This window comes from Rhinoraja longicauda, chromosome 1, assembly GCF_053455715.1.
Source record: "Rhinoraja longicauda isolate Sanriku21f chromosome 1, sRhiLon1.1, whole genome shotgun sequence".
NCBI lineage: Eukaryota > Metazoa > Chordata > Chondrichthyes > Rajiformes > Arhynchobatidae > Rhinoraja > Rhinoraja longicauda.
Genome location: NC_135953.1, coordinates 63878252 through 63891039, shown reverse-complemented (window position 1 = coordinate 63891039; position 12788 = coordinate 63878252). Strand labels below are relative to the sequence as shown.

Sequence of the window (12788 nt, the reverse complement as noted above, 5' to 3'; positions counted from 1 at the left end):
TTGTCTCAAAAATTCCAATTATCACGAGGCAATAGGCAGGGATGTGTTTTATCACCCCTGCTATTTGCCCTTATGATAGAGCCACTGGCGGAAAGGATAAGAACTCATCCGAATATTCATGGATACAATACTAAGGACTCTAATAATAAAATTTCATTATACGCGGATGATATACTTTTATATATTACAAATTCAAAAACGAGTATCCCGAACGTATTAAATGTAATAGAGGAATTTGGCTCCTTTTCTGGATATAGAATAAATTGGAATAAAAGTGAAATTATGTCATTACATCCTCAGAAAGCGAATCATCTATTAAAATTTCCATTTAAAATTGCAACGGAAAAATTTAAGTATTTAGGTATTCAAGTTACCAGAAGATATAAATCATTATTTAACGCTAATTTTAGTCCTCTGTTAAATAAATTGAACGCTTTGATTATATTTTGGAAAACGCTCCCACTATCATTAATTGGCAGAATAAACGCTATCAAAATGATAGTGCTACCACAAATATTATATTTATTTCAATCCATACCAATATATATACCAAAATATTTTTTTAAAAAACTAGAGTCTAATATTACTAATTTTATATGGGACTACAAAGCACATAGAATTAAAAGAAATCATTTGTGTAAACCTAAAGATGTAGGGGGACTTGCACTGCCTAATTTTTTATATTATTATTGGGCAGTGCATATTAAGAATATTATTTATTGGTTGGAGTGTCCTTCTCAACAGATGGAATGGATAAGAATGGAAAAAGAGGATTGTCTGCCTTATGATTTAGGAGCGATCCTCTTCTCCCCGATAAAATTGAATAATATATTATATAAGAAGAATCCAATTATACACAATATAATTCGAATTTGGAAACAAATAAAATTAAATTTAAAATTAAGAAACTTATCTTCATTAACACCAATAGTGAATAACCCGGTATTTAAACCAGCTATTATGGATAAAACATATAGACAATGGGAAAGACAGGGAATTAAAAAGTTGGGTGACATGTATGAAACGGGAAATTTATTATCATTTCAACAATTAAAATCAAAATTTAATCTCAATAATAACCAATACTTTAAATATTTACAGATATGTGACTTTATAAAAAAATATATACCAAGATCACAGAATATAACGATAGACCCACTGGAAGAAGCAATGAATATTAAGGCGGACTCACAAAAATTAATATCATATCTATATAACAGTATTCTTAATAGAGAATTGCCTTCAACAGAGGCAATTAGAGAAGACTGGGAAAAAGAATTACTGATAAAAATTTCTAAAGAAACATGGGAGAGGTATTTGATATACATACATAAATGTTCGATTAACTCTAGACATAATTTAATCCAATTTAAAATATTACACAGACTATATTACTCAAAAGTTAGGTTGAATAAATTTTATTCAAATATCTCACCCATTTGTGATAAATGTCTTTCACAAAATGCCAATCTTACACACTCTTTCGTTTCGTGCATAAAACTTCAAAGTTTTTGGGGTGATATATTTGATATATTTACTAGTTTATTTAAGATAAAAATGGAACCTAGCATGGAAATGATTATCTTTGGAGATGTAAATAAATTAAATATATCCCAAATCTCATTTTTTAATTATGGTTTAATAATAGCGAAAAAACTCATACTTAAATTGTGGAAAAAGTCTATTCCACCAACACTTAAAATGTGGATTGGTAATATGTTGGAAACAGCACATTTGGAAGAAATGAGACTCCTCCTAATAGAAAAAAAAGACCAATTCTTATCGAGTTGGTCTCCATTTATTGACCTTGTGGAATCATGCGGTGTAATATCAGCATAAAATTAAAATTCGGGGTTTGACTGAAAATTGATTAAGAAAACATCGATTGGTTGCGTGGGAGAATCTCCTCTCTGCTTTACTTTCGCACATTTTTTTATTTTTATTTTTTTTCTTTTTTTTTCCACTCGATACTCACTAATTTATTCTTTACTCTTCACTACTTCTTTCTTTCTCATGTCTTTTTAAAAAGGAAGTTGTACAAATAATGTTTTAATAATTCTTGGCACCTGTAAAAAGGAACCATTAAAATGTAATGTGCTTACTTCCAAAATAAAAAAAAATAAAAAAAATAAAATAAAATTAAAAAAAAATAAAAAAATAAAAAAAAAATCATTATTTTCCAAATGTGAGTAAATCTCATCTCGAAGAATGCTCACCAACAGCTTTCCTACCAGTGTCGTGAATTACATTGTGGAGTTGAAGTTATGGAGTTGTGATCGTTATTCTCAAAATGCTCTACCGTTGAAGCACCAGTCATCTGGCCAGGCTCATTTCCCAACGCAAGGTCCATTATGTCCCCCTTTCAGGTTGGACTGTCCACATACTATTTCAGGAAACCCTCTTGGATACACCTCACAATTTCTGTCCCATCTAAACCTTTGGCACTGAGCAAGTGGAAGTTAATATTGGGCACCCATTAACACAGCCCTGTTGCTTGGCATCTTTCGGTAATCTATCTACAAATCTGGTCCTCTATCTTCTGCTTGCTTTGGGGGGGGGGGATATAGTGTAATCCCATTAGACTGCTTGCTCTTTTCTTATTTCTAAGCTCTACCCATATCGCCTCAGTGGACAAACCCTCTCGTATGTCCTCTCTGAATGCCGCCGTGACAGTCTCCCTGGATTGGTAGAACAATTTATCCACCTCTTCTTCCTCCCTCTCAATCATACCTGAAACATCAAATTTCCCGTACAATGAGCTGCTATTCATGTCTCTCTCGCTACTAGGTTTCTGCAAAGGACACAATATCATAGTCCCAAGCACTGATCCAGGTTCTAAGTTCGTCTGCTTACTCCACAATATGCTTGTATTGAAATAAGCACACTTCAGCTCATCAGCATGACAATATTCCATCACCTCCCTGTCTGTCCTTCCTTTGAGACTTACTGGCTCTAACGTATCTATCTACCTATCTATCACTCCTTCCAATTTCTGACCTACTGCTCCCACCACCTTGCCTCTGTGGTTTAAATCCTCCAGGGTAGCACTTGTGATCCTTCCTGCGAGCTTCTGATATATTTAGTTTTAGTTTTTAGTTTGAGAGATGCAGTGAGGAGGCAGGCCATTTGGCCTGAGTCCACGCCAACCAAAGTTCCATGTTATACTTGCAAATTTTCTCTGTCACATCTTCAGTGCCTGTACATCATTTTGGAATGCTTATTGGATTTCTAAAGGGTCCTCAAAGTGTAATCAGTGCAAGGTTTGGTATAGGACGGCACGGTGATTCAGCAGTAGTGTTGCTGCTTTACAGCGCCAAAGAACCGGAATTGATTCTGACTTTGAGTGCTGTCTATATGGAGTTTGTACGTTCTCCCTGTGACCGTGTGGGTTTTCTTCGGGTGCTCTGGTTTCCTCCCTCACTACAGAGATTCAGGTTTGACTTCTATAAATTCTAAATTGTCCCCAGTATGTAGGATAGTGCTAGTTTATGGGCGATCGCTGTTCAGCGTGGATGTGGTGGGCCGAAGGGCCTGTTTCCACCCTGTATATCTAGAGGTTTAGCATTACTTACCAGGTTTTCAATTCTGTTGCAGAATATGGCCTCGGAGAAGGGTGGCATAATTTCTAGTGACGGAGTATTTCTCCTTTGCGATCCGATTAATCCTCTACCCCCATCTAGACTTGCATCTTCCAAATACTAAGTGACTTCCCTATTTCTTTAACAGTGTGTTATGCTGACAGCTGCCATCCAAATGCAATTGACACAGCATGATTGCTGTGGCTGACGAGCAGTACGTGAACCTTACTGTCTCCACCATTGCCCCTGTAGATCATTTGTAACTCCCATTGCACTGAAGACCTTGCACAAAAAAATAACCTGCTTTCCATAGTATGTATTCTAAAGTTTATTAATTTGGCGTGGCCCCAAGCAAAAGAAAGCAAGACTATTGATGAAGAGAGTGACATGGGGATTAGTTTGAAATTTTCACTTTTCTGTGTTACTTTTGGATATATGGATAATTATTTATTTTAAAACAGTAATTTAATTTCCTTACTGGAATAAAGCAGTAGTTATACTCGAATTATGATATTATCTCACCAATCCTTTTTTCTGTTTTCAACATTCAAGGTAGGAATACCTTCAATCTCCAACACTCCGATTAAGTCCCTGGAGGAGATAAAGCAAATGTTTCAAAGATTCTCAGTGCCGCGCATGAGTTCACCTTCTCTGTCAATGCTAAAGGATTCTTTTATCGATAATCCAAGTGCTTTTGCTGGCAGATTATTAAATCGCGTGAAGCCGGCTTCACCCAGTGCACTCAAGGAACAAAATGCAGCTGCTGCTGGATCAGCCAAGAATCGCAAAAGCATTGGTCAAATTTCTGCTGGAGAAGGTTCCAACAATATTCCGGAAGAGGATGATAAAACTGCAGGCAGTGTTTTGAGTCCAGGCACATCTACAGAGCAATCCAATAATTTAAAATTGCGCTACGAGGCAGAGAGCCCAGATGAAGCTGCACTGGTACATGCAGCTCGAGCCTACAATTGCACTTTAATATCCAGGACTTCTGATCAAGTCACCGTGGAACTTGCCAACTTAGGGCGATTACAGTTTCAACTCTTGCATACTTTACCATTTGACGCCGTTAGAAAGAGGATGTCTGTGGTAGTGCGACATCCGTTGACAAATAAAGTAGTTGTTTATACAAAGGGTGCTGATTCAGGCATGATGGATCTTTTGAACATTTCAGGTAAAGGAATATAGACGGTTGTAGTTTTTGTCCTTGCTTGTCCAATAATTATTTGAATTTTTGACACTTTTCTGCCATTTTAAACATTCACAACTTTAGAAAAGGAACAAAACTGCTTGTGTACTCAAGAATAATAACATAGTCATACAGCATGGAAACAGGCCCTTGCCCATGGCAACCATCGTGCCCCATCTGCATTAGATGTCTGCAACTCCACCAATGTTGGTGACATCTGCATCCAGCCCATCTACATTTATATCCGTCATTTATTTACATCATACACACCGCAGATCCCCACACAGATCCCTGCGCAACTCCATTGATCACAGACATAAACCAGAATAAAACCCTACCATCACAACCCTGTTTTCCATGAGTAAGAGAGTTCTCAATCAAAACTACCAAATCACCATGGACCCCATGTATCATAATCTTCTGGATCAGCCTACCATGAAGGACTTTATCAAATGCCTTATGAAAATCCATCCCCTGCCCTAGCCTCATCAATTACCTTTGTCACCTCAATAGAGGTGTACAAAAACATGAGAGGAATAGATCGTTTAAATGCACAGAGTCTCTTGCCCAGAGTAGGGGAATTGAGGACCAGAGGATATAGGTTCAAGGTGAAGGGAAAAGATTTAATAGGAATCTGAGGGGTAACTTTTTCCACACAAAGGGTGGTGGGTGTATGGAACAAGCTGCCAGATGAGGTAGTTGAGGTTGGGACTATCCCAATGTTTAAAAGCACCAGTCTTACTACATTCTATCTCTGTCCCGCCCACTCTCCTGACATCAGTCTGAAGAAGGGTCTCGACCTGAAAAGTCACCCATTCCTTCTCTCCAGAGATGCTACCTGTCCTGCTGAGTTACTCCAGCATTTTGTGTTTACCTTCGATTTAAGAAACAGTTAGACAGGTACATGGATAGGACAGGTTTGGAGGGATATGGACCAAGCGCAGGCGGGTGAGATTATTGTAGCTGGGACATGTTGGCCGGTGTGGGCAAGTTGGGTTGAAGGCCTGTTTTCACACTGTATCACTCTATTACTCTATTGAAAAAAAACCTCCTTTGAGTATTAAAAGAAAATTGCAGATGTCAACATTTTCAAAGCTATTGCAAATTCTGGAGTTGAGCCTTTTAAGTTTGGAAATTTTATTCTCTTTACATAAGGAAGACGGGAGAGGGAAATGTTCAAATGTTTGACATACCTAGTTAAAGTTGAATGAGTTTTTTAATGGTGTCTTGGCTTTCTTTTTAAAGCATCAAATATAATTAAACTATAATTAAATTGAATACACTGAGGATCTTGATTGTCTTGTGACCAGGCTGCTTTATATGGATTTGCATAAATTGTTTAGTCATGTTCTACATGGAAGCACATCAGTAAAAATAAAAGCAAAATTAATATTTGAAAGTTATCTTGTCACATGGATTGCTACTTGGTTTGGAATGAGGATTGGGGAAAAAAGGGCTTACTTCACAAGAGAAGAGTTACAACATTTTCTGCAGAACTGGATTGGGAGGTGTCTTTTCACCATCTATAAATTAGATAAAGAATCCAAGTTATTGATGGTGGAAGGCAGTGGAGGCCAATTCTCTGAATGCATTCAAGAGAGAGCTAGATAGAGCTCTGAAGGATAGTGGAGTCAGGGGGTATGGGGAGAAGGCAGGAACGGGGTGCTGATTGAGAATGATCAGCCATGATCAATAGACAATAGGTGCAGGAGTAGGCCATTCGGCCCTTCGAGCCAGCACCACCATTCAATGTGATCATTCTCAATCAGTACCCCATCCCTGCCTTCTCCCCATACCCCCTGACTCTGCTATCCTTAAGAGCTCTATCTAGCTCTCTCTTGAATGCATTCAGAGAACTGGCCTCCACTGCCTTCTGAGGCAGAGAATTCCACAGATTTACAACTCTCTGACTGAAAAAGTTTTTCCTCATCTCCGTTCTGAATGGTCTACCCCTTATTCCTAAACTGTGGCCCCTGGTTCTGGACTCCCCCAACATTGGGAACATGTTTCCTGCCTCTAACGTGTCCAACCCCTTAATAATCTTATATATTTTGATAAGATCCCCTCTCATCCTTCTAAATTCCAGTATATTCAAGTCTAGTCGCTCCAGTCTTTCAACATATGACAGTCCCGCCATTCTGGGAATTAACCTGGTAAACCTACGCTGCACGCCCTCGATAGCAAGAATATCCTTCCTCAAATTTGGAGACCAAAACTGCACACAGTACTCCAGGTGCGGTCTCACTAGGGCCCTGTACAACTGCAGAAGGACCTCTTTGCTCCTATACTCAACTCCTCTTGTTATGAAGGCCAACATTCCATTGGCTTTCTTCACTGCCTGCTGTACCTGCATGCTTCCTTTCAGTGACTGATGCACTAGGACACCCAGATCTCGTTGTACGTCCCCCCTTCCTAACTTGACACCATTCAGATAACAATCTGCCTTCCTATTCTTACCAGCAAAGTGGATAACCTCACACTTATCCACATTAAACTGCATCTGCCATGCATCCGCCCACTCACACAACCTGTCCAAGTCACCCTGCAACCTCATAGCATCTTCCTCACAGTCCATACTACCACCCAGCTTTGTATCATCTGCAAATTTGCTAATGGTACTTTTAATCCTTTCATCCAAGTGATTAGTCACATTGAATGGTGGTGCTGGCTCGAAGGGCCGAATGGCCTACTCCTGCACCTATTGTCTATTGTCGATTGTCTATTGTTTTGAGCTGGTTCTTCACTGACTCGTATTTATTTTGCAGGTGACAGGCGACAGAAACGTATTAGGGAGAAGACACAGAACTACTTAGATGGATATGCTAAAGAGGGTCTCCGTACTCTTTGTATTGCTAAGAAGGTATGAAACCACAGTCAGCATTAATATTGCTGATAAAACCATTCACTGTTTGTCATGTTTTGCAGAGGATTGACAAATTGGAGAGGGAATTGAAATTCAAATGCAAAAACAATGCTTTGAGTCAACATTATCACATCCTGAGACTGAAATGAAAACACCTGTTTCATGATTTGATTTTTAGAGCTAGAAAAGGGTGGACCTGTTGGGTCCAAACCTCTCCTGCATTGGTCTAGCACCCTCCACACCCCCTTCTCCCCCCTCCCCCTGCCTTCTCCCCTCTCCCCCACTCACCCACTCCAGAATAAGAAGTAAAGTGGATGAGCTTGAGGCGCAGTTAGAGATTGTGTAGGAAAATAACTGCAGATGCTGGTACAAATCGAAGGTATCACAAAATGCTGGTGTAACTCAGCGGGTCAGGCAGCATCTCTGGAGAGAAGGAATGGGTGACGTTTCGGGTCGAGACCCTTCTTCAGACTGATGTCAGGGAGGCGGGACAAAGAAAGGATATAGGTGGAGACGGGAAGATGGTGGGAGAACTGGGAAGGGGGAGGGGAAGAGAGGGACAGAGAAGCTATCTAAAGTTAGAGAAGTCAATGTTCATACCGCTGGGCTGTAAGCTGCCCAAGCGAAATATGAGGTGCTGTTCCTCCAATTTGAGGTGGGCCTCACTATGACACTGGAGGAGGCCCATGACAGAAAGGTCAGACTGGGAGGGGGAGTTGAAGTGCTCAGCCACCGGGTGATCAGATTGGTTAAGGCGGACTGAACAAAGGTGTTGAGCGAAACGATCGCCGAGCTTGCGTTTGGTCGGCGATCATTTTGCTCAACACTTTCGTTCGGGATGAAATTCAGTCCCTTGCAAGGGGTGACATAGGGACTGACGATGTACAGTCACTGTTGGTAGAATTGAGAAATTGTAAAGGTAAAAAGACACTAATGGGAGTTATCTACTGGCCCCTAAACAGTAGCCCTGATCTTGGGTGTAAGTTGCAGCAGGAGTTAAAACTGGTATGTAACAAAGGTAATGCCACTGTGGTTATGGGGGATTTCAATATGCAGGTAGACTGGGAAAATCAGGTTGGTTCTGGATCCCAAGAAAGGGAGTTTGTAGAGTGCCTCCGAGATCGATTCTTGGAGCAGCTTGTACTGGAGCCTACCAGAGAGAAGGCAATTCTGTATTTAGTGTTGTCCAATGAACCAGATTTCATAAGGGAACTTAAGGTAAAGGAACCGCTTGGAGGTAGTGACCATAATATGATTAGTTTTAATCTGCAATTTGAGAGGGAGAAGGTGAAATCAGAAGTGTCGGTGTTGCAGTTGAACAAACGGGATTATGAAGGCATGAGAGAGGAGCTGGCCAAAGTCGACTGGAAAAAAGATCCTAGCAGGAATAATGATGGAACAGCAATTCAGGAATTTTTAGGCATGGTGAGGTTGAAGAGCTTGCCGTCTGATCTAGTACGCAGGTAGATCCCTTCTGTTGTGGTGCCGAAGGCATGTTTCAGGAGCAGAGCGAAGAAAATCCCAAAGAGTGTGGGAGCAAGGACACAGCCTTGTTTGACACCACTGCGTATGTTAAAGGGCTCCGAGAAACTGCCATTGAACTGCACTGTCCCCCTTCGTGTTGATGTCGAAGGATTCTATCATGCTCTGCAGTTTTGGTGGGCAGCCGATCTTTGGGAGAGCCTTGAATAGGCCATCTCTGCTGACGAAGTCAAACGCCTTGCTGTTGACCTTCCAGCTCGGAAACCGCACTGTGACTCTGGGTAGACACGTTCTGAGGATCTGTAGGTTCTTCTCGCTGACTGACCGCTTGTACTTGGCTAGGGCGGCGCGCTTGGCTTCGATGATGGGAGTCATCTCGGTCGAATTGGCCTCAAACCAGTCGTGTGTCTTCGAGACCTTCTTCCCAAAGCTAGCCAAGGCTGTGCGGTTCATGGTGTCCCGCAGAGTTTCCCACTTCTCTGTTGCAGAGTCTCCAGGACACGAGGTGCCAAGTTCTCTCTCAAAAGCCTCTGCAAACTGTTGCACGAGGTCTGGATGGGGCATCTTGCTGACATCGATGCGGGGTTTCCCCTGCTTCTTGGTATGGTAGAACCTCTTTGGTTGCAGCCTGATCTTGCAACACACCAAGGAGTGGTCTGTGTGGCAGTCCGCACTGTGGTAGGAGTGTGTGTGGAGAACGTTCTTGAGGGCGGCACGTCTGACTAGGATCAGATCCAGTTGATGCCAGTGCTTTGAGCGTGGATGCCTCCAGGATACCTTGTGCTGGGGCTTTGTCTGGAAGTACGAGTTGGCAATGCACAGGTCATGGTAAGTGCACAGCTCGAGCAGTCCCTGACCGTTCTCATTCATTTTGCCCACATCAAACTGTCCAAGGCAGGAAGACCATGATTCGTGGTCTGCGCCCACTCTGGCGTAGAAGTCGCCCAAGAGAACAAGTTCTTCCTTGCTGGGGATGCTGCTGATGATGGATGCGAGGTTCTCGTAGAACTCGTCCTTTGTGTCTGATGTGGAGGACAGTGTCGGGGCATACACGCTGACAAGGGTGACCGGGCCTGCAGTGGTGTTGAGACGGAGAGTCATGAATCGCTCTGAGCCATTTCTGCCTGGTTCCACCGTGTTCAGCAGGCTGTTCCGTACTGCAAAGCCTACTCCGTGCTCTCTGGGCTCGTCAGAGTCCTTCCCCTGCCAGTAGAACGTGTAGTCCTTCTCCTTCAATGTGCCCGAGTCTGCCAGCCTTGTTTCCTGAAGGGGGGCTATGTCTACGTTGAGTCTCTTGAATTCGTTGTTTATGACAGATGTTTTCCTGGAATCGCTGATATCCTTTAGGTTTCCAGAGAGGCCGGTCATCATTGTCCGGACATTCCAAGTTCCCAGTTTAAGAGCTGTGTTCGCCCAGGCTTGATGTGTTCTTTTGTTTGCAGGTGCGATGGTTGCGATCTGCTGTTGGGATGGTTCCTAATCCCCGTGCACCCAGTGAGGATAGCAGACCGTGGCGGGACAGCACCTTATTGGCTGGGGGCTGCCCAGCTTGAGGCGGGCAGTAGCTGTCCAGTGAGATCCGAAAATCCCTCCCACCGTCGGGAGCAACCCCTGGCGCCTCGCTGTACGCCAATCTAGCGATGACTTATAACCGGTAACTGTTGCTCCCCGTGTTGTGTCGACGCCGCAGGTGAAACTGGAGTGCCTCTCCAGGTTGGAGGTGTAGGTTTGCAGTGATGTGTGGTCGGATGCAAGCCTGGGCGATGTCATATGAAGGACAGGCTGTTGCCCATGCAGCACGAAACCCCTCTCCACGTCGCTGATCGGTCCAAAGGAACAGCAGAGCCGTTACAGTTTGGCACCGACGCAGGAGCTGCCAGGACGAGGTTGTAGACAACGACGAACTGCCTCAGGGACTCCGACTCCGGATTTTCTTGAGGTTTACTCCTGTAGCCTTTTCCATGACTGGACATGGCCACAAGGCAGTGGAGATTTTAGATCAGAGTTTTCCCTATCGTAGATGGACTGCCTTCCCAGGCTGACGAGCCTCATCTGCCCGAGACTCGTGGGGGCGGGAGCGTCTACCTTCCCATGCAGGTCTATGAAACCTGCCCACTGCCCAAGTTTTAAAATATAACACCTTTGAACCGCAGGCCAATGGCGAGTAAGGTGGGCCTAAAATTGTTGCACTATTGTGTACCTTTTTGGCTGTATTTCGGTACGCACAATCAAACTAACAAACTGACAAACAAACAAACAAACAAGATGAGTGTTTTAGTAATATATATATATATAGATGGATAGTATGATAAATTACTACTTCCCATGTATAAACCAACTTGATTTATTTGACATAGGAGTAACATTGCAGCTCGTAAAAGAGAGGGAGCTCCCGATGCTGTAATCCCTTGATTAATGTGGAAGAAAATGAGTTAGAATACTAAGTTCTAAGTTTTGTGCACACTTTATTGATTGGGTTGACGAGCAATAATGACCGCTTACCAAAGAGGAAGTGAAGAAACAGCCTCCAAGCTTCCCCTTTCAAATTTGAGGAATGGATCAGAGGTAGTTGAGTGGTTCAGTATTCACTCCATAAGACCATCAGAAATGGGAGCTTGGCTGAGCCTAGTTCACAATTCAATGAGATCATGACTGATCCAATCTTAACAAACATTATTTTTTGACTTTTTTTTCATACTCCTCGATCTCCTTGTCCTCATAAAACACCTCCTCCCTCATCACCATCCAGAGATCTATCAGACCTTACAAGTGAGGCAAAGATTCATGTGCACCTCTTCTAACCTCGTCTATTGTATTTGCCGATCCTAAGATGGCCACTTCTACATCGGTGTGACCAAGTGCAGTCTAGGTGATGGGTTTGGTGATGGCCAACCTGAGTTTCCTTTTGCATGATCTTTCAACTCCCCTTTGAATTCGCGCACCATCCTGTCTGTCCTTGGCTTTCGTCACAGCCAGGATGAGGCCAAAATGTAAACTAAAAGAACAACACCTCGTATTCCTCCTGGGTAGTCTACAACTAAATGGTATGAACATTTAATTTTCCAATTTTAGGTAACTTACTCTCTGCATTGTCCTCTCTTTCTCTTCTTCCAATCCACAGATCTCCCATTTTTGTTCCCATATACCCCCCCCCCTCCTTCCACCCCCTTCATTTGCATCCCCTGTGGTTCCCTTTCACTTCGTACCCACCTTCCTCATCTGGTTCCATTTGTCCTTCCTACAGGCTCTGTCTTACATTGGACATTGTGTTATAGAGAGTTATAGAGTGATAATAGAAACAGGCCCTTCGGCCCAACTCGTCCACACTGGCCAACAATGTCCCAGGTATACTAGTCCTACTTGCCTGTGCTTGGTCCATATCACTCCAAACCTGTCCTATCTATGTACCTGTCTAACTGTTTCTTAAACGGTGGGATAGTCCCAGCTTCAACTACCTCCTCTGGCAATTTGTTCCATGTACCCACCACCCTCTGTGTGAAAAGGTTACCCCTCGGATTCCTATTAAATCTTTTCCCCTTCACCTTGAACCGATGTCCTCTGGTCCTCGATTCCCCTACTCTGGGTAAAAGACTTTGTGCATCTACCCGATCTATTCCTCTCATAATTTTGTATACCTCTATAAGATTTCTCCTCATCCTCCTATGCTCCATGGAAT

The 12788-nt window shown here is 42.7% G+C and overlaps 1 protein-coding gene across 2 annotated transcripts in view; it reads left to right on the top strand.

Annotated features, from left to right (window-relative positions):
* LOC144593392 (phospholipid-transporting ATPase VD-like) overlaps window positions 1-12788 on the top strand; it is a 147864-nt gene that overhangs the window by 103954 nt on the left and 31122 nt on the right. For both annotated transcript variants that reach the window (XM_078398899.1, XM_078398889.1), the window contains 2 exons: window positions 4131-4752; window positions 7533-7627. In XM_078398899.1, the coding sequence (XP_078255025.1) occupies window positions 4131-4752; window positions 7533-7627 (717 nt within the window). The remainder of the gene's footprint in view (window positions 1-4130; window positions 4753-7532; window positions 7628-12788) is intronic.